The 19,605-nt window shown below is 40.8% G+C and overlaps 1 protein-coding gene across 21 annotated transcripts in view; it reads left to right on the top strand.

Moving 5' to 3' along the window:
• DTNB (dystrobrevin beta) overlaps positions 1 to 19,605 on the top strand; it is a 241,875-nt gene that overhangs the window by 191,553 nt on the left and 30,717 nt on the right. For 13 of the 21 annotated variants that reach the window (XM_086325906.1, XM_086325902.1, XM_086325904.1 and 10 more), the window contains 4 exons: positions 4,094 to 4,179; positions 5,044 to 5,157; positions 10,286 to 10,382; positions 16,289 to 16,309. In XM_086325906.1, the coding sequence (XP_086182032.1) occupies positions 4,094 to 4,179; positions 5,044 to 5,157; positions 10,286 to 10,382; positions 16,289 to 16,309 (318 nt within the window). The remainder of the gene's footprint in view (positions 1 to 4,093; positions 4,180 to 5,043; positions 5,158 to 10,285; positions 10,383 to 16,288; positions 16,310 to 19,605) is intronic. The other 8 variants (XM_086325903.1, XM_086325905.1, XM_086325901.1 and 5 more) reach the window with 1 other exon arrangement.

Here is a 19,605-nt window from a genome sequence, read left to right as displayed (position 1 = left end):
TGGCTCTCCCAGTTTATCTCCCACCCTTGCTTCACGGCTAACTCCCCTCCATCGGTACTGACTGAACACACCCATCTGGAGCACTGTGGGCCTTCACCCTTCTCTCTGCCCAGCAAGCCCGAGCCACCAACCCCCACACCTTCAGCTGGCTGGCTTCCTCGGTTCACTGAGTCTTTTAAAACTACCTAATTTAAAAAGTCTTCTATTTTAGTTTATTCTGTTTCATCACCCTGTATTTCTTCATCAAATTTATCGCTACTAATGTCCTACGTATATATATTTCTTACCTTTCTTTCCCAGTGTAATGTAAGCTACATGAGGGTAGAAGCTGTATTCAGGCATCCCCAACCTACGAGCCATGGACCAGTACCTCCTGTCAGATCAGCAGTGGCATTAAAGTGCACAATAAATATAATGCACTTGAATCATCCTGAAACCATCCCCCCCACCTCCCCATTCCATGGAAAAATTGTCTTCCATGTAATGGTTCCTTCCGCCCGAAAAAGTTGGGGACCACTGCCTTATTCACTAATGCATCCCTAGTTTCTGGAACAGTATCTAACACATAGTAAGTGCTCAGGAAATATTTGTTGAATAAATGAATGAAATATTTAATTTTTCAAAGAAACCATCTGTAGGTCTCTTCTGGCTAAAGTATTCCATGTTTTTTAAAACTAATTTTCCGTCATTTTCTCTGGAGGCATTTTAGGAAGGGATACCTGGCTTCGTTTTGTTTTTTTAAGGAATACTGTGGTGTCTAAGATGGTCAATAAATAAAATCCCTACGTTTCTCTGTGATTTAATGTACCTTGACTAGGTTTGATATTTGTCTGAATGAAATAAGCCATCATTCAACTCTCTCCACTGGGGACTCTCCCCATTGTTACATCCAGGTGAAGGAGCTAGGGTGCAAGTTGCTCCAGGTGGGACAACTAAGGGTTTGAATCTTCTTCCACCTCTACTTTTTTGTGTGTGTTTTATAAATTTTTATTTATTTAGTTATTTTTGGCCATTCTGAGTTTTCGTTGCTGTGCATAGGCTCTCTCTAGTTGCAGAGATCAGAGGCTACTCTGCATTGTGGTGCACGGGCTTTGCGTTGCAGTGGCTTCTCTTGTTTTGCAGCACAGGCTCTAGGCACTCAGGCTTCAGTAGTTGTGGCACACAGGCTTAGTTGCCCCATGGCATGTCAGATCTTCCCAGACCAGGGATCGAACCAGTGTCCCCAGCAGTTAAGGCGGACTCTTGACCATTTCACCACCAGGGAAGCCCCCACCCCTACTTCTTTATGTTTGAGTAACAGTGCTTCTTGGTGCCAAAGAATATTGACTGGTTAGGAATCACTATTTTTTTAAGTTAATTTTTGTTGGCATATATATAGTTGCTTTACAATGTTGTGTTAGTTTCTACTGTACAGCAAAGTGAATCAGCCACACATATACATATCCCCTCCCTTGTGGACTTCATTCCCATTCAGGTCACCACACTGCATTAAGTAGAGCTCCCTGTGCTGTATGGTATGTTCTCATTAGGAATCACTGTTGATAATCATTCTTGATTTGTGCATTAACTTCCTCTCTGACAGATGCTTCAGCATTGCAGTCAGACACTCAAAACTAAAAAGATTCTTTAGAAATGTCCAGTGAAATACTTTGGGGGTTTTGATGGCTTGTCATTATATGAAACCGGTTCCTTTCAGAGTTCATTTCCTCATCCATAATTTTCCTTGGTCCCACTCTGATAAGGAACCATTCATCTTAACTCCAGTCTTCAGGATTTGTAAATCTATTATTCATAGCAGGTTTAGTCTCAGGCTTGCCATTTTTCTGAGGTTCAGCTCAGGCTCTCACAAGACTATGCATAGACAATAGAGAGAACTTGCTCAGTTGGCCACTGGTCCACTCTTCCTGTAGGAAGAAAGATCACTTTTTTCCTTTTTAAAAAAGAGAAGTATCTGGTAATTTGATTTTTAAAAAAAGCCTCCTATTCAGATTTGCTATGTGGTTTTACCTGTGTTTATTTAGGAAGTTTCACATGAAAAGAATTACTGATTGCATCTTTAATCCCTAGATAGGAAACAAGGTTTCTGCTTCATCATATATCATGTGTATACATGAAGTGAAGTGTAACCATACCAGAGCCTTCATTAGAGCTTCCACTGTGGCTAATCAATAAAAGGGAAATGTCACCTAGTCATCCCATTTTCATATTTTGGATTGATTGACTTCCATATTCTTAAAGGAGTTAATCAGAGTCAAAAATGTCAGTGGATTTGAAAATCAACCGTAATGATTTCTCCAAAGATATTTAGATGGCCAGTAAGCTCGTGAAAGTATGCTGAACATATTACTCATTAGGAAAATAAAAATTGAATTCACAATGTGTGTGTGTGCTCAGTAGCTAAGTTGTATCCAACTGTTTGTGATCCTATGGACTATAGCCTGCCAGGCTCCTCTGTCCATGGAATTTTCCAGGCAAGAATACTGGTGTGGGTTGCCATTTCCTTCTCCAGGGGATATTCCAACCCAGGGATCAAACCTGTGTCTCCTGCATTGGCAGGTGGATTCTTTACCACTGAACCACGTAGGAAGCCCGAAATCACAAGGAGATAGATTTTATACTCTCTAGGATGACTATGGTCAAAAAAAATGGACAGTAACAACTGTTGGCAAGAAAGTAGAAAAATGGATCTCTCATATATTGCTAGTGAGAATATAAATTATTTGTGTATTGTTAAAAGTGCAGCCATGTAGGAAACAGCCTTGGCAGTTCCTCAAAAGACAGTTACTATATAACCCTGTAGTTTCACTCTTATATACCCACCAAAATGAAAGCATGTCTCTATACAGAAACTTGTCCACAAATGCTCATAACAGCATTATTCAAAATAGCCCACTGAAATGGAAACAACCCCAAATGCCCATCAGTTGTTGAATGGATGGACAAAATACTAGCTATCCATATGGTGGAATATTATTCAACCATAAAAAGGAATAAAATACTGATACATGCTACAACATGGATGAACCCTGAAATCATTTGCTAAGTGAAAGAAGCTATACTTAAAAGATCACATATTGCATGAATCCATTTGTATGAACTGTCTAGAATAGGCAAACCCATAGATACAGAAAGTAGATTAGCAGTTGTCACGAGATAGTGGAGAGGGATGTGGGAAGTGACTGTGGGTTTGTTTTGGGGGTGGTAAAAATGTCCTGAAAGTAGATGCTGGTGATGGGCTCACAGTCTTATGAATATAGTTTCAAACCACTGAAATGTAGACTTTAAAAGGGTAAGTTTTAAAGCATGTAAATTATATCCTCATTTTTAAAAAACCCACAGTTTAGATACTTCATGTTCACTCGTATGGTTAAAACCAAAAAGACAATGACAGGTATTGGCAAGGATATGACGAAGTTGGAACCCTCCTTCACTGTTGCTGGGATTGTAAAATGGTTCAGCCACTTTGGGAAACAGTTTGACACTTTGTCAATATGTTAAATACAGAGTTACCATGTAACTTAGGAGTTCCACTCTTAGGTATTTAATCAAAGGGGATGAAAACACACATCAACACAAAGATTTGTACGTGAGAGTTCAGAGCAGCTTCATTTGTAATAACCAAAAGCTGAAAACAGTGGAATACTATTCAGCAGTTAAAAAAAAAAAAAAAAAAAAGGAAGGAACCCTGATTCATAGAGCAACGTGGATGAACCTCAGAAACATACTAAGTGGAAGCCAGAAACCAAAGAGTACATGTTGTATCATTCCATGTATATGTATATAGAAAAGGCAAAACTGTAGACAGAAAGCAGATCAGTGTTTGCCTGCTGTTGGAGGTGGGAGTCGTAGTTTACTACAAACTGGCATGAGGGAACTTTCCGTGGTGATGAAAAATGTTCTAAGATTGGACTGTGGTGCTTGGTTTGCATACCTTTAAATATACTAAGACTCATTGAGTTGTACACTTAAAATGGGTGGATTTTATGGTATGTGGATTATACCTCAAAAATCTGTTTAAAAAAAAAAAATCAGTCCATCTGGGGCTCTGGATATGTTTGAATCAAAAACCAAAAACCTTTCTTCCTCACTCTAGACCCGTCCTCCCACTGACTTGAGCTTTAACTTTGATGCCAACAAACAACAAAGACAGCTTATTGCAGAACTGGAAAATAAAAACAGGTAAGAATGCAGAGAGAGGTCAAGCCAGTCTATAAGCCCAAGATTATCATGTAAGTATCTGATTCTTGTTTTCCTTGCAGTCTAGATGGGTTTTGACCACAAAGGAAGATTCCACCTCGGTTAAGATAGGCCAGCCCAAGTCTTGCCCTGGACACTAATTTGTGCTTGAACTCTGCATGCAGTTCATTCTGGCCGTCCACAACCCTGCTCACATGCCCTCGGGGAAATTCTTTTCCCCACCCAGTGTTCCCCTCTCACCATTCCTTTCTCCGCTCTACTCCGGGAGCCTCTGCTCTGTCTCGCCATCTCGTCCTGGCCCGTGATGCTGCATGCGACTGTTTGGTCTCTCACAGAAAAGCCATTTACAGGCTTGGAGCCCAAACAACACAACATCACGCACTGAAAAGACAGGAACCAGGATGGGGAGGTTGGACAGAACAGAACAGGCATCGTGGAGGAAGGGGCCACCATCAGCTCTCGGGGTAGGGGTTGGGGGTCAGGAGAGGAAGCGAGACGGAGGAAGACTTGAGGGAAATATGCACTAGACCTGCGTTAAGAGGCTACAAGTTTCCCCCAGAGAGGAACTGAGTATTCTAGTTGTCATTTTTCTTCTGTGGAGATTTTTCGAGTTTTTGAGGAGAAGATTTATATGACTTTTTCTACCACAAAGGGTTGTTTCATTGAGGAACTATCAAGTGTGGGTATTTTAAGATGACGTCCATTTCACGTCTTGGTTGTTCAGAAGCACTCAGAACAAGATAGAGGCAGCACTAGTGGAATAAAAACTTGTAACAGGAAAGAGAGAGACAGAGACCGCTGTGAAGCATCACGTAGCCATCTCTTTCACCCACCCTGTCTATCTAGAGAGATCCTGCAGGAGATTCAGCGCCTCCGTCTGGAGCACGAGCAGGCATCCCAGCCCACCCCGGAGAAAGCCCAGCAGAACCCCACACTGCTGGCCGAGCTGCGGCTCCTGAGGTAAGTGAGCATCCTGCACCGCCATCCCCGTCACAACCTGCTCTGATAGGAGTTCATGTCTCAGGAAACCAAACTAGTGGGATAGGATCCGTTCATCCTTACATCTAGTCATGTTAAAACGAATAGCTGAAGCATTCCACTCATTCTGTTACTGCTTCAGATGTTTGAGTTCCTTTATTAATCATTCTGCGATCTCCTGCCTTCATTCCAGAACTAGGTAAACACCAGCCTCCAGCTCCACCCCAAGAAGAGCAGTGTTTATACTTCTGTGATTGTTTTAAGAAGCCCAGTGTGCTGCACTCCATCTTCTTATCTTGAAATTAGTCTGACTTTAGAGACCCTTGGCAAGGAATAATGCTCTCCCCGTCCTTCGAGTATGTTCTCTAGCACTTCATAGATCAGGAGTCCGTGGCGGGAAATCCCCTGAGATGTGAAACCAAGTGGGAATCCCTTACACTGTGGCTGTGGTACCTTCCAGTTCAGTTCAGTTCAGTTCAGTCACTCAGTTGTGTCCAACTCTTTGCGACCCCATGGACTGCAGCATGCCAGGCTTCCCTGTCCATCACCAATTCCCGGAGCTTGCTCAGAGTCATGTCCATCAAGTCGGTGACGCCATCCAACCATCTCATCCTCTGTCGTCCTCTTCTCCTCCTGCCTTCAATCTTTCCCAGCAACAGAGAAAAGGGTACCTTCCACTTCAACATAAACTCTTTCAAGGAGCGAGAGACCAAGGATGTGGGATCAGGATGGGGGTAGAGAGCAGCTTCAGCTCACACTTGGTGCTGTTTTCAGGGAAATGAAGGCATCTTCCAGAAGAGTATGACATGAGCACGATCAAGCAGCGTTGTGTGTGTGTATTAGTCGCTCCATCGTGTCTGGCTGTTTGCGACCCCATGGTCTGTCCATGGAATTCTCTAGGCAAGAGTACTGGAGTGGGTTGCCCTTCTCCTGGGGATCAACATTCATAGGGTCTTATTTCCTATCAGTCCTAGAAAGATGTGTGCACCTTCTTCCGTAAGTGAAGCCATTATGGAAACTAAATGAATGACTTGATTCTCACCAGACCTGTGGATTCCCAAACAGTGGATTCTTTCTTGCATAGGTTGTAACCTTTGGCATCCCACGGTCGATTTCTAATGTGCCATCACCTGGATTTCTACAGAGTTGAAAGTCTTTCCTTAGTTCTTCCTTTGATTTAGATCATTTAGCTTCCCAGCCATGATTTTGTCTCTTAAAGAATAGAGATGATTGTTTTTTTCTAATTATCCTTCTGTTTAGATTTATGTCATTAATAGATAAGTCATCAAGAATTTAAGCTGTGAAGAAGAAAATCTTTAGAGATACAGAGATTCCCATTCTCCAAAAAAGAAATTCATTTGAGTTTCTGAATTTAGTCGGGCTGAGATCTTGGTGGCTCTGGGTCCGCTGTCGCACATTTGGGAAATCAACACAGTTGGTGTCGTATCAGGAAGGACGGGAAAACAGAAGCTGCTGACTCGGAGCACAGCTCCGATAAGATACAGCTAGCTGCTTTCTTTCTCCACCTCAGCTCAGACACAGGTGACTATCTTGTATCTAGAAAAGCAAAAAACTGTCATACTTTAGTTTCACTGTTGCTGGGACTGGGAGTGCTGAAAGGGCTTCTTTATGCTAGAGAGATCTGAAAAAATCGTAGACCTAGAAGAATAGACAAAGGGCAGAATCCAGCGATGTGACATCAGGCAGTAAGAAGCAGGAATTCAATCTAAGTCCAAGGAAGGTCTAAATTCTGAGAAATCAGAAAGTATTTAATCTCAGAAGCAGCTTCTGTATCACTGAAAAAAAGGGACAGTTTAATAAAGTGTGCTAGAGCAATTGCTCATGCATAAGGACACACATATTGGCTTTCTTTCTCACACTTATATACAAAAAACACCGGCAGATGGATGAAACGTGGAGACAAAAATGTTAAAACTTCTAGAAGAAAACGTAGAAGAGTTTCTTTAGAATTTTGGAATAGAAACTAATTTCTCAGAATTACTAGCCATGAAAGAAGTTGGTAAATTCATCTAGATTAATATTACAAACTTTTGTTTATCACACGACGCATAAAGGTCAAGATTCATTTGTAGGTTCTGACATCCTTCTGGTTTTGATCTATGTATATGAATACAGGAACTGCCAATACCCAGTTAGTATAATAAAACAAGATAGAGAATTTTATCCTTAGGGTTAGTGGTTATGAATCCTGACTGCCAAAATTGTCTTTTCCCCCTTTATTATTTTTAGTGGTATATTTGTTATTATAATAATATATGAGACAAATGAGTAAGATATGAAACATAACGCTAAAATGAACACCCAGAAACCCACACCCTACTTGAGAATTCACATATTGCTAAAGCCATGTCATCTGTGTAAGTGCCCCCATCTTGTCTCACTTCCTTCTGCCTTCCCCGCCAGAGCTAACCTCTATCCAGAATTTGCTTTATCATTCCCTTGCTTTTTAAACAGTATTTTCAGATATGTCTGTATGTTCTCACAATAGAGTGTCTAGTTTTGCTTTCTGTTTTTTGAGCTTTATTGAAATGAAATTAACATACAGTCTTCTGGGACATTTTTCCCACTTAATATTGTTCTTTAGGATCCTTCCATGTAGTTGCAAGAATTAATAGCTGTAGTTCATTCATTTTTGCCATTTTTTATTGTAATTATTTGATGCTGCATAGCACAGAGAAAGAATACTGCATCCAGTCTTGGGGGTTCAGGGAAGAAAGACTTTCTAGAAAATTGAATGAGTCAACTCTTTATTGAGTTTATACCTGTGCTGGAAATTTAGGGAGTATGAATACAAGAAGACAATGATTCTATCTTAAAAATTTATAATCTTGTTTTGGAAACAAAACATAAAATAATTTCTAATCAACTAAGTAATACTGTACAATGTTAATGATAAGTAGTGTGGATATTAGAAGAAATTTGGAAGCAATTTGTCCCCCAAAGGTGGTGGAATTTGGGCTGAACCATGAAAGGTAGGTATGGTTTGAATGAAGTGTGGGACAAAACATTTAAGATTAGATACAGAGTTGGGCTTCAGCAAGATTCCCCAATAATATAACACATTTCAGAGAGAGGAAAGAATCTTGAAGCTAAGAATTTGTTTTCAGCCATCCAGTGAATTAATCTTTAGAGTGCCAGTAATGGGAGATAAAATTAGTTGGATAATTGAGACCAGATTCTGAGAGCCTTAAGTGATAGGTCATTGGAAATCCTTCGAGAGCTTCAAATAATGATTTCATTAAGTTCACGATGTTAATTGAGTCCACACTGGATGCATGATATTCTCTTAATCATTCAGTTTATGCAAAGATGAGTAAGGCTCATCCCCTGACCTCAAAGATTTTGCATCATGGTATGAATGACAGCAGTACAAGGTAAAATAAATTAAGTGCCCCAGAGGAGCACCGGTTGCTATAGTGATTAAATAAGCAGGATCCGATATCCACTGAAGTAATCAGGAATAGTTTCCTGAAAAGAGTGACGTTTAGGATGGACACTAAGGAATAAATAGTATTTGGAAGAGAGCAGGGGAGTACTGAGTTGTAAAGTGATGCCATCTGCTTAGGAAAAAGTGAACCATGGCTGGACGTCCAGTCACAGAAGAGAAAGGGCAGTAAGGAAGTGAGGATAAAATGTAGGTAGAGTTTGTAGCAGTATTCTCTCTGATAGAAGTATAGTGTGAGCCATCTGTGTACTAAACTTTTTCTAACAACCATGTTGAAAAACTAAAAGGAAATAGGTGCCATTAAAACTTCTTTTATTTAACCTGCCTAATCTAAAATATGATCTTTTCAATATTTAATCAACATTAAAAATTATTGTGATATTTTACTTTAATTCACACTAAGTTTTTAAATCCAGTGTGTAAGTTACACTTACAGTACATCTCAGTTCAGACTAGTGGCCAATGGCTATGCAGGGCAGTCAGTGATGCTAGAAATTCTACTGTTCAGATTATTACATGAGATGATGAAAGGAGTATAGCTTTCCTTTGAGTAGCATTGTAAAGGCCACAGAATGCTTTCATGTCCATCATCTTACTTAATCTTCAAGATAGTGCTGCTGTAGGGACTTCCTGGTAGTCCAGTGATTAAGACTTCAGCTTCTAATGCAGGGAGTGTGGGTGCAATCCCTGGTTGGGGAGATCAGATCCCGCAAGCCTTACCACCCAAAAATTAAAACATAAAACAGCAGCAATATTGTAACAAATTCAATAAAAACTTTAAAAATGATCCACATCAAAAAAGCTTTTTAAAATTTTACTGTTAGTAATTTGTTATTAGTTCCATTTTAGAGAAGAGAAAACTGAGACTCAGACAGGTTAAGTGACTTGTCTAAGGTTGCATAGTGAGTAAAATGGTGGGCCTCAATCTCTTGATTTATATTCCAGTGCTTTTTCCCAGTCATCATAGATGAAATCAGGATTAGTCAAGCTAGGAGAGCATTGCATGTGTGAGATGAAGCATACTTGGATAAAGTCCAAGAAGCAAGAATAGAAAGATAGACACGTGATATTCAGGAATCATCTGAATTGGGTACCTGATGAAATCTAGGAAATGAACGGGAAAGTATCAAAGAGTATCAAGTTTTTTAGCCATAAAAGCTTAGAAGAAAAAGTAGGAGAGATGGGGAAATTGAGAAAGAGAACCATTTAAGAAGGAAAGTCTTAAGTTTGGGTTTGGACAGGTTGACCTAGACTTGATGGCATGAAATCTGTCCTCAGGGAAACCAAGTTCTCTGAGACAGAGTCATCCTCAACTCTGTCACACTTTCTGAGCCTGATGGGTGGTTCTGGGAGCACTGACAACTGAATCCCATCTTATCTGAGCAGTTTTCACACATTTTTCTCCACTGTTAATTTAAATTTGAACTAATTTGTATAAAGTATTTGACTTCCTGAAGAATTTTAAAAATGACTTTAATAATATTAACAATACTCTTTTGCTCTACAGCAATGTATACTTTCGAAGGCAGTTTTACATGCTATTCTCATAGCAGTAAAGTGGGCAAAACAGATATATCACCATTTTATATGTGCAGTATCAGAGCTTCATCTCTTCATTTCTCATGAACGTTTCCTTTCTGACAGGCAGAGGAAAGATGAACTGGAGCAGAGGATGTCAGCATTGCAGGAGAGCAGGAGGGAGCTGATGGTCCAGCTGGAAGGGCTGATGAAGCTACTGAAGGTAAGACCAGCGGCTGGGCTCCTCCTCCCACCTCAGTTCTTCTTGTCCATCTTCACCCCCAGCTCAGCTTCTGCCTTCCCTGTGATGTCAGAACAGGATGAGGCTAAAGGGTTAACTATTTAAAGCCCAATTACAAAAAATTAGTAACCAGAACCAGAGTGATGTGCTTTTATGAATAAATAAGAATGTTTATAAATAAGATATTAGCTATATATAAATGAGTATTTCTCAATTATATAAAGTTTCTTTTAAGACAAAGCTTCAAATAGTGTACTTGCTTACTTACCAAATATTGTGTGCTATTTTAATAAGCTATTAAAATAGCTTATTAAGAGGCTATTATAGAGGCTGCTGCTACTGGTAAGTCATTTCAGTTATGTCCAACTCTGTGTGACCCCAGAGACCGCAGCCCACCAGGCTCCCCCGTCCCTGGGATTCTCCAGGCAAGAACACTGGCGTGGGTTGCCATTTCCTTCCCCAATGCATGAAAGTGAAAAGTGAAAGGGAAGTCACTCAGTCGTGTCTGACTCTTCGTGACCCCTTGGACTGCAGCCCACCAGGCTCCTCCAACCATGGGATTTTCCAGGCAAGAGTCCTGGAGTGGGGTGCCATTGCCTTCTACATGCTTGCTGCTGCTACTGGTAAGTCATTTCAGTTATGTCCAACTCTATGTGACCCCATGACGGCAGCCCACCAGGCTCCGCCGTCCCGGGGAGTCTCCAGGCAAGGACACTAGAGTGGGTTGCCATTTCCTTCTCCAATGCATGAAAGTGAAAAGTGAAAGTAAAATCGCTCAGTCGTGTCCAACCCTTTAGCGACCCCATGGACTGCAGCCTACCAGGCTCCTCCGTCCATGGGAGTCAAACCAACCTAATCAAACCAACTCTAATTGATAATTTTGCTCTATTAGGAGCAATAAAATAGCAGATAGCTCTAGGTTTGGTATATTGGGGCTTGACAAAATATAGAATAATTTCAGTCCTCACTACTTTTTATTGAAAAAGATATTACAGCACCCATACCCTAGAGCAAAGGCATGCTTGGCATTTAAATGTCCTCACCTGGACAGCTTGCCTGGCACTGAGTGGAAATATTTACCAGCCCTGTAGCAGCAATACCAGGATACATTTGTTTATGCTGTAAATTCCTACTGTGTTTCTGTCTATACTCTGAAACCATTGTATTTCATGGTATGTCACAGTTAGAAGCCAGAATGGAAATCCCAGTGTGTAGTACCTCAGAAGCCAGGCTAACGGGGTGGATTTAATCCTGTGATAAGGTGAAGTCATTAAAGGCTTTGAAAACAATACTTTAGGAAAATGTACACAGCAGGTCAGTAAGAGGAGAAACTAAAGGATAATAGGAGGCTAGTGAAATCATTGGCTTCCCTGGTGGCTCAGACGGCAAAGCATCTGTCTACAATGTGGGAGACCCAGGTTCAATCCCTGGGTTGGGAAGATCCCGTCCCCTGGAGAAGGAAATGGCAATCCACTCTAGGACTATTGCCTGGAAAATCCCATGGACAGAGGACCCTGGTAGGCTACAGGCCATGGGGTCATAAAGTGAAATCATTCAGGCCTGGAGTGACAAGGGTCTGGACTTGGAGGGGAAATCCAGGAACAGGTCAGCTGAAAGACTTTTCTTCAACTTCATCATCAGCCTGTCCTTTAATAATAAAGCTCGTGGTATTAGCAGCTTGGGTAAATGGAGTGTTTGTGTTTTGAACTGACTTTTGGCTTGCTTGAGAATCATTTCTTTTAGTCTTGAGCTAAGTTTTTTCTAGCTTTGGTCCTGGGTATTAGGGTATTTGGAGACATGTTTCTACATTAACCCTGTTAGCAGGATTTCTCCTGAGAAATTGTCTAAATGGGTCTTGTTCAAAGAAAACCTTATGCCTACAACCTGGCCCAGATCCATCAAATAGCTGTCAAGTACCCAACTAAGCAACCCAGTCACCCACTCAAGAGAGCAGGGGCGAACTTAAACACATTGGGCCGGTGCAATATCTGGAGCTACACAGGGCTGTGAAAGCTCTACCGTTGTGGGGTTAGTCCACCCAAAGGACAGGAGGTTATGGGGGATTTACCTCCCTTTCAGAAAAATGTTCTCAGATATTACCCAGAACATAAATGGGAAGGTACCCCAGGGTGATTTTTGTAAAAGGCAAAAATGTTTATGCAAACTGAAGGGAAGTCAGAATGCATTTCCCCTAAGTATCACAGAAAGCTTTCCCATCAGCTGATGGGCCTTCGTGTTCCTCAGAGTTCCTGGCCCTGGTCCCGTGTACATTACCCTGACCTTGCTATGTACCCCTAAGCAGAGGGAGCTGATACCCGCAACTCTGTTCCCAAACCCTCTGTTTCTTTGTATTTCCAGCTGTTGTCTTTTAATTACAATTTCAGTAAAATAAGCAGGACCTCACTGCTCTGTTTTGTAGGATCCCCTCCCAGGTTCTTAAATGTCTTATCATTATCCATCTGACGGGCTGTGGTCATTCAAAAAGGGAGAAAGGATTTGAAAACATAAACCAGGAATGTCATCTTTTTTAATCCGTCGATTAAAATTCACAGTTGAAAATCTCAGACCTTGTGTGTCCAGCTTCCTAAAAGGGTTATAGCATAATCTTAATTTGTGTATTATATGCACTCCTAAAAGGTTATGCATAGGAATCATTGACTTCTATTAAAATCTCAAAGATGTTTTCCTACTATGAAAACCACATTTACCAACAAATAGTAAAAGTACCCTTCAGAATTCTAATTTTAATTTCAAAGGACTGTCTTGCTTTCATTGATGTTCAGTCCGCCCTCATTTAGTGCCCTCATAAAACAGCTGTAGGTAGTTAGTCAGATGGACAGTTGAGCCATATGATCTGGGATACTCATGAATTAAAATATACCACACAGTAAGTTTCTATTTCACATGGAATTCTTTAATTTTATTGTTCCAGGGAAATACTATATACTGTGTCTGTTTATCTGAAAATTGATAATTTGAAGAAGCGTACATGTGAAGTGTCACCATTGTTTGTTAATTCATTCAGCAAAAATCGTAAATTTGGGGGAGGGGGGATAAGGCAGGGTAAAAACCATTTATTTAGCAGAAACGTATTGAGTTCCTAAGAGTCCTGTTCAGCTACGTGGTATATAATGGTGACTAAGACTCAGTCCCTGTCTCCAGGGAGTATCAGGCACCTCCTTATTGTTGTTTTTTTCCAAATGACGTAATATAGACTGACACTCAAGTACCCATGTTTCAGAATGTATCTTTTCTTTACGTTTTTTCCCTCGATGAATGAGTCTATATGGAGAACCTCTACCTCAAACTTCCTATTTGATCCAGAAATAGTTGGATGTTGGTGTTTGTTTCTAAATCATGTTCCCAATATTTTTCTGCCCCTTTTTCCATTTTTCCAATATTGCTTTTGAAATACATTTACCAAATGAATTCTGTAGTTTAAAATTTTAACCTCATTTGCAAATGAGATTTGGAATATGAATTTTTAAAATATAGATGGCAGTAACTACAATGGCTGTGGCATTCCTCTGGCCACTGAGCCAGATATCCCCCACATGGATGGGTCTCCCATATTTTCAGGTAACTGGAGCAATCCTAGATTTGTACTTTATAATTAAGGCATTGTTACTCCCCTTTAAATCAACTTGGCTCCTATGCCTGACTTGTCATCAGTCAATCTTTATGGACCCCAACTAATTGATATCAAGAAGGTTCTAAGACTTTATATCTGACCTGTTTATTATGTTGACAGAGCCTTTATCTGATTAACTTTGGTGAATTTGGATTAAACAGCATCCTAAGTAACACTTAACCAAAGTCTCTGCCAATCCCAATGCACATGGGGGCTCTCTGAGTCCTAGAAACACTGCCCTGTCTACTCAGCCCATCCTAACCTGGCATACATCTACTGCAAATTATCACGATCTTATGTCGTTAGATAAATTTTATAGAGCAGAGTCACAAATGTGCAAACATGAAACTTTGCTTTCTGAACTTCCCTATTTTGTTGAGCCACAGTGATGTTGTCTTCAATACCCAGCCTGGAGAAAGCAGTAAGAATAAGGTATCTTAGAAGCAGTTCTAAGACATTATATACTGGTCTTTTGATCTCAGATGCAATTCCAACTTGTCAGGATTGCTCTGTCCCTCCCCTGCAAATTTCCATTTCAACATTTAATGCCAGCAGTAAACACATTTTGAATTGTTTAATAACTCTTCTGTGGCTGTTTGCCTTGCCGGATGAATGGGAGAAAAGTGTGCTGCCTCACAGGGAAGCCTGACTAGGCAGGAAGGACGTTACCCAACTGTAAAACTCTAACCCCTTCTAACTGGAGCCATGCATACCAGATGCAAAAGCTGGAAGATGCTAACTTCTTCAGGTGAACTCAGCTAACACTCAGGCCCCTCTTTGCCTGGGTGCTTGTGGTTCTAGGTTTGGCCAGGCATCTAGCAGCTGGGGCTTTGATAACGAAGAATATCTTCCGGTGCTGAACTGGAGTTTCCTCAAGAGATTGTTGGTGCTCATATAATTTCCAGTGCATGTCTCTCCCTTGCAGGAATAAAATGACTCTCTCCAGATTCTTACTGTTCCTCTCCCTTTTATAATTCCTTGTCTTTACTGAAATCATTCTCACCATTGCTCCCAGATCTGCAGACTGAGAATCACTTATCTATTCCCAAGACTTCCTACACACATATTTAGTAAAGACAGTCTGCACGGATGGATCCAATTTAAATGGAACTATTGCAACAGCTTTTAGATTTGTGTATTTGAGCAAAGAGCAGAGGTGTCATGACCACAGTTACCCATCATGAGGCACAGAAAAAGGAAGCGAAGAGACCCATTAAAAGAGTAACTTAGAAGCACAAGACTGAAGAGAGAGGAACTCAGAAGTGTTTATCTCCTCCTCGCTGTGCTTCGTTCTTCAGTGTCTACAGCGGCCTTCTGAGAGCTAAGGGTTAGGAAAGGCCTTCTCTGAGTATCATCACTGTAAGGCTCTAAGAGACAGAGACCATACCTTACCTTCATGTTTCTAGTACTTCATGCATAGGGAGGAGTAAACGAACCTGTGTTGGAGTAATGAGACAGCCAGGTCAAGAACTCTCTTTGAAAAGCCTCTTAGCACCTTGAAGCAGTTTCCAGTTTAGAGGGGGAAGGGAAGGGGATGCATGTGCATCCTTGAGAAGGACCACAAAGTGACCAAAAGCTCCACATGTGGAAGAGAGGAGACCAAATAAAAGAGTCTGTGGTCAGATGGAATCTCTAGTGTCTAGGAAGTTCTTAAGAGCACTAGTTCTCAAACTAGCAGGATTCAGAATCCGCTGAAGGGCTCATGAAACAGTGCTGCCCTCGCCCCCAAGGATTTTGATTCTATTGGTCTAGGGGGATACGGGGCAAAGCACGCATCTCTAACAAGTTTCCAGGTGATGCTGCTGCTGCTTGGTCTGTATTCTGCACTTTGAGAACCACTGGCATAGAGATGTGTATCTAAACACATGTGAATATTGTGAATGGTGAAACAGAATGATCATTGAGCTTTTGAGTCATGGTTGAGCTGCTTCTTTCAGTTCACCTCAAATAGTGATGTAACCCTGGGCAAGTCAGGTCTTTTTTGTGTATAAAAGGGGAAGTTGGACTAGAGGCTTTATGAGGTTCTTTCCTTCTAACTCTAGAAGTTAGCATTTAAAGAACTGGATGTGGCATAAACTTGCCATTTGCACCGTCCACCTGATGACGCTCTGATGGTGGTCAGGCTCTTGGGTCTCTGAACCCAGGGGCTGACCTGGTTTGCCCTGTTCTGTCACTTTTTTCCAGATGTTGGTGGTGATGGGCATTAATTTCTCTCCTTTTTTCCCTCTACTGTTTTTTTCATCTTCACCACCTCTAGGAGGAAGAGCAAAAACAGGCAGTAAGTGAACTTCAGAATTCTCCACCTCTTGCTTCCTTTGCATGTTCTTCTTTTTCTCATGTAACTGTTGCATACTTTCTCCTCTCCTCCCTGCATCCAGATCATTTCTGCAGTTGGTCTTGTGTACAGCCCTCATCAGTTCTCTCCCTGGTGTTGTCAAATGGCCTGAAAGCCCTCGTCATGTTTACCTAATAGTGCATGTTCTTATTTGAAACCAGAGCTTGTTGAATTTGTCTTCAGAGTACACATCTATTGTGTTTATTTAAATATGCATGATTAGCCAGGCTATAATTGCACTTATGTTCTCTGCCGCTTCATGATTAGGGTGACTTTAATTGCTTGAAAAAACTTTCAGGATGGTGGGGGTGACCTCGGGGCTGAATACTATGTTGTGAATGACTGTGCATGAAGATGTGCATCAAAGTTCCTTTGATAACTTTAGATGTTCTTTAGTCTTAAATAGTCTTCTCGGTGTTCCAGCTCCAGCAGCCTTCTTAACAAAGTTACCAATGAAAGCTAAGTGGTTGATCATGCTGTAAGTGATTTCCTGTTCAGAACTACTCCAGCGGGATCTCTGGTTTTTCTGAGCTGCTTGGTGTTTAGGGAAGGTTTATGTTTGTTTTTATTTTTCCTGATAGCCACTAACCCACATTGGAATCAACCGAGGGTATATCAACAATGGTAACACCATATGTTTATATAATATAGTCAGGTTTTCAAAGCATACATTTTTTTATACAAGCTAAACCTGATTTTTAATTTAACCTCAAGGCTTTTTTTTTTAAGTGAAATATGTCATTCAGTGTACTCATTTCTTATTCAAATATCCTCATTTCTTATTCAAAAAGCAAATTTATCCATGTTTTAAATTAAGAATATGAATATAAAACATTATATTTACTATTATTTCCAGTTAAGAGAGCAATGGAATCATAGGGAAAGGATGGAAGAGGTGAGTAATGAGGGGAGGAGGCAAGAAAAGAGAAAAGGAGACTGTCAAAAAGAGGGAAAGAAGACAAAGATGAAGTCAGAGTAGGCAACAAGCCCATACATCTCAATAGCTTTAAAGTAACAAAATCTTGTTTTTGTCTTTGCTTTATTTGTTTTGTGTTTTCCTCACTTACACATCATGCATTACTTTCATCCTATGGCACCTTTGTATCACTGGGAACATTCACATGGGCAAAGCAGTAAATGATCAGGATGGAAGGTCAAGCCCAGCCCTTAAATGCTTTTCCCAAGAAGTGACACATATCACTTCTACTCTGTTCCATTGGTCAAAGCAAGACATATGACCACACTTAATTTCAGGGAAGTATGATCCTACAATAACAAACAATAGAATGGGAAAGATTAGAGATCTCTTTAAGAAAATTAGAGATACCAAGGGAACAGTTCATGCAAAGATGGGCACAATAAACGACAGAAATGATATGGACCTAATAGAAACTGAAGATATTAAGAAGAGGTGGCAAGAATACATAAAAGAACTACACAAAAAAGATCTTCATGACCCAGATAATCATGATGGTGTGATCACTCACCTATAGCCAGACATCCTGGAATGCGAAGTCAAGGCTTTAGGAAGCATCTATGAACAAAGCTAGTGGAGGTGATAGAATTCCAGTTGAGTAATTTCAAATCCTAAAAGATGATGCTGTGTAAGTGCTGCACTCAATATGCCAGCAAATTTGGAAAACTCAGCAGTGGCCACAGGAATGGAAAAGATCAGTTTTCATTCCAATCCCTAAGAAAGGCAATGCCAAAGAATGCTCCAACTACCGCACAGTTGCACTCATCTCACACACTAGCAAAGTAATGCTCAAAATTCTCCAAGCCAGGCTTCAACAGTACGTGAACTATGAACTTCCAGATGTTCAAGCTGGATTTAGAAAAGGCAGAGGAACCAGAGATCAAATTGCCAACATCCGCTGGATCATCGAAAAAGCAAGAGAGTTCCAGAAAAACATCTACTTCTGCTTTATTGACTATGCCAAAGCCTTTGCTTGTGTGGATCAAAACAAACTGGAAAATCCTTAAAGAGTTTGCAATACCAGACCACCTGACCTGCCTCCTGAGAAATCTGTATGCATGTGAGGAAGCAATAGTTAGAACTGGACATTGAACAACAGACTGGTTTCAAATCAGGAAGGGAGTACGTGAAGGCTGTATATTGTCACCCTGCTTATTTAACTTCTATGCAGAGTACATCATGAGAAATGCTGGGCTGGATGAAGCACAAGCTGGAATCAAGATTGCTGGGAGAAATATCAGTAACCTCAGATATGCAGATGACACCACCCTTATGGCAGAAAATGAAGAACTAAAGAGCCTCTTGATGAAAGTGAAAGAAGAGAGTGAAAAAGTTGGCTTAATACTCAACATTCAAATAATGGCATCCAGTCCCATCACTTCATGGCAAATAGATGGGGAAACAATGGAAACAGTGAGAGATGTTTTTTTTCTTGGTCTCCAAAATCAGTGCAGATGGTGACTGCAGCCATGAAATTTAAAGATGCTCCTTGGAAGGAAAGTTATGACCAACCTAGACAGCGTATTAAAAAGCAGAGACATTACATTGCCAACAAAGGTCCATTTAGTCAAAGCAATGGTTTTCCCAGTAGTCATGTATGGATGTGAGAGTTGGACTATAAAGAAAGCTGAGCGCCGAAGAATTGATGCTTTTGAACTGTGGCGTTGGAGAAGACTCTTAGGAGTCCCTTGGACAGCAAGGAGATCCAACCAGTCCATCCTAAAGGAAATCAATCCTGAATATTCATCAAAAGGACTGATGCTGAAGCTGAAACTCCAATATTTTGGCCACCTGATGGGAAGAGCTGACTCATTGAAAAAGACCCTGATGTTGGAAAAGACTGAAGACAAGAGGAGAAGGGGATGACAGAGGATGAGATGTTTGGATGGCATCACCAACTCAACGGACATGAGTTTGAGTAAACTCTGGGAGTTGGTGATGGACAGGGAGGCCTGGCATACTGCAGTCCATGGCATCTCAAAGAGTCAGACACAACTGAGTAACTGAATTGAACTGAACTGATGATCCTCCAGTTTGTTTAGAAGAATTAGAAAAGCAGGTGCTGGTAATGCCCAGGGATGTGCTTTATAGCTGAAACTGTTTGCTGGGAACTTCTTCCAACCGTCCACCCAGACTAGCATCTCCTGAGCCCACTCTGAATGTGCCAGCAAAGTATGTGATCAAGAACACCCCATAACTTACTGAGAACACCATTCAGAGGAGGACAAACATGGTGGATATTTATTTTAATGGCAGCAGTAAG

This window comes from Bos grunniens, chromosome 11 (assembly GCF_055505025.1).
Source record: "Bos grunniens cultivar Pamir isolate PY7600 chromosome 11, Bosgru_T2T1.0, whole genome shotgun sequence".
Taxonomy (NCBI): Eukaryota; Metazoa; Chordata; class Mammalia; order Artiodactyla; family Bovidae; genus Bos; species Bos grunniens.
This window is presented reverse-complemented; position numbering and strand designations above follow the sequence as displayed.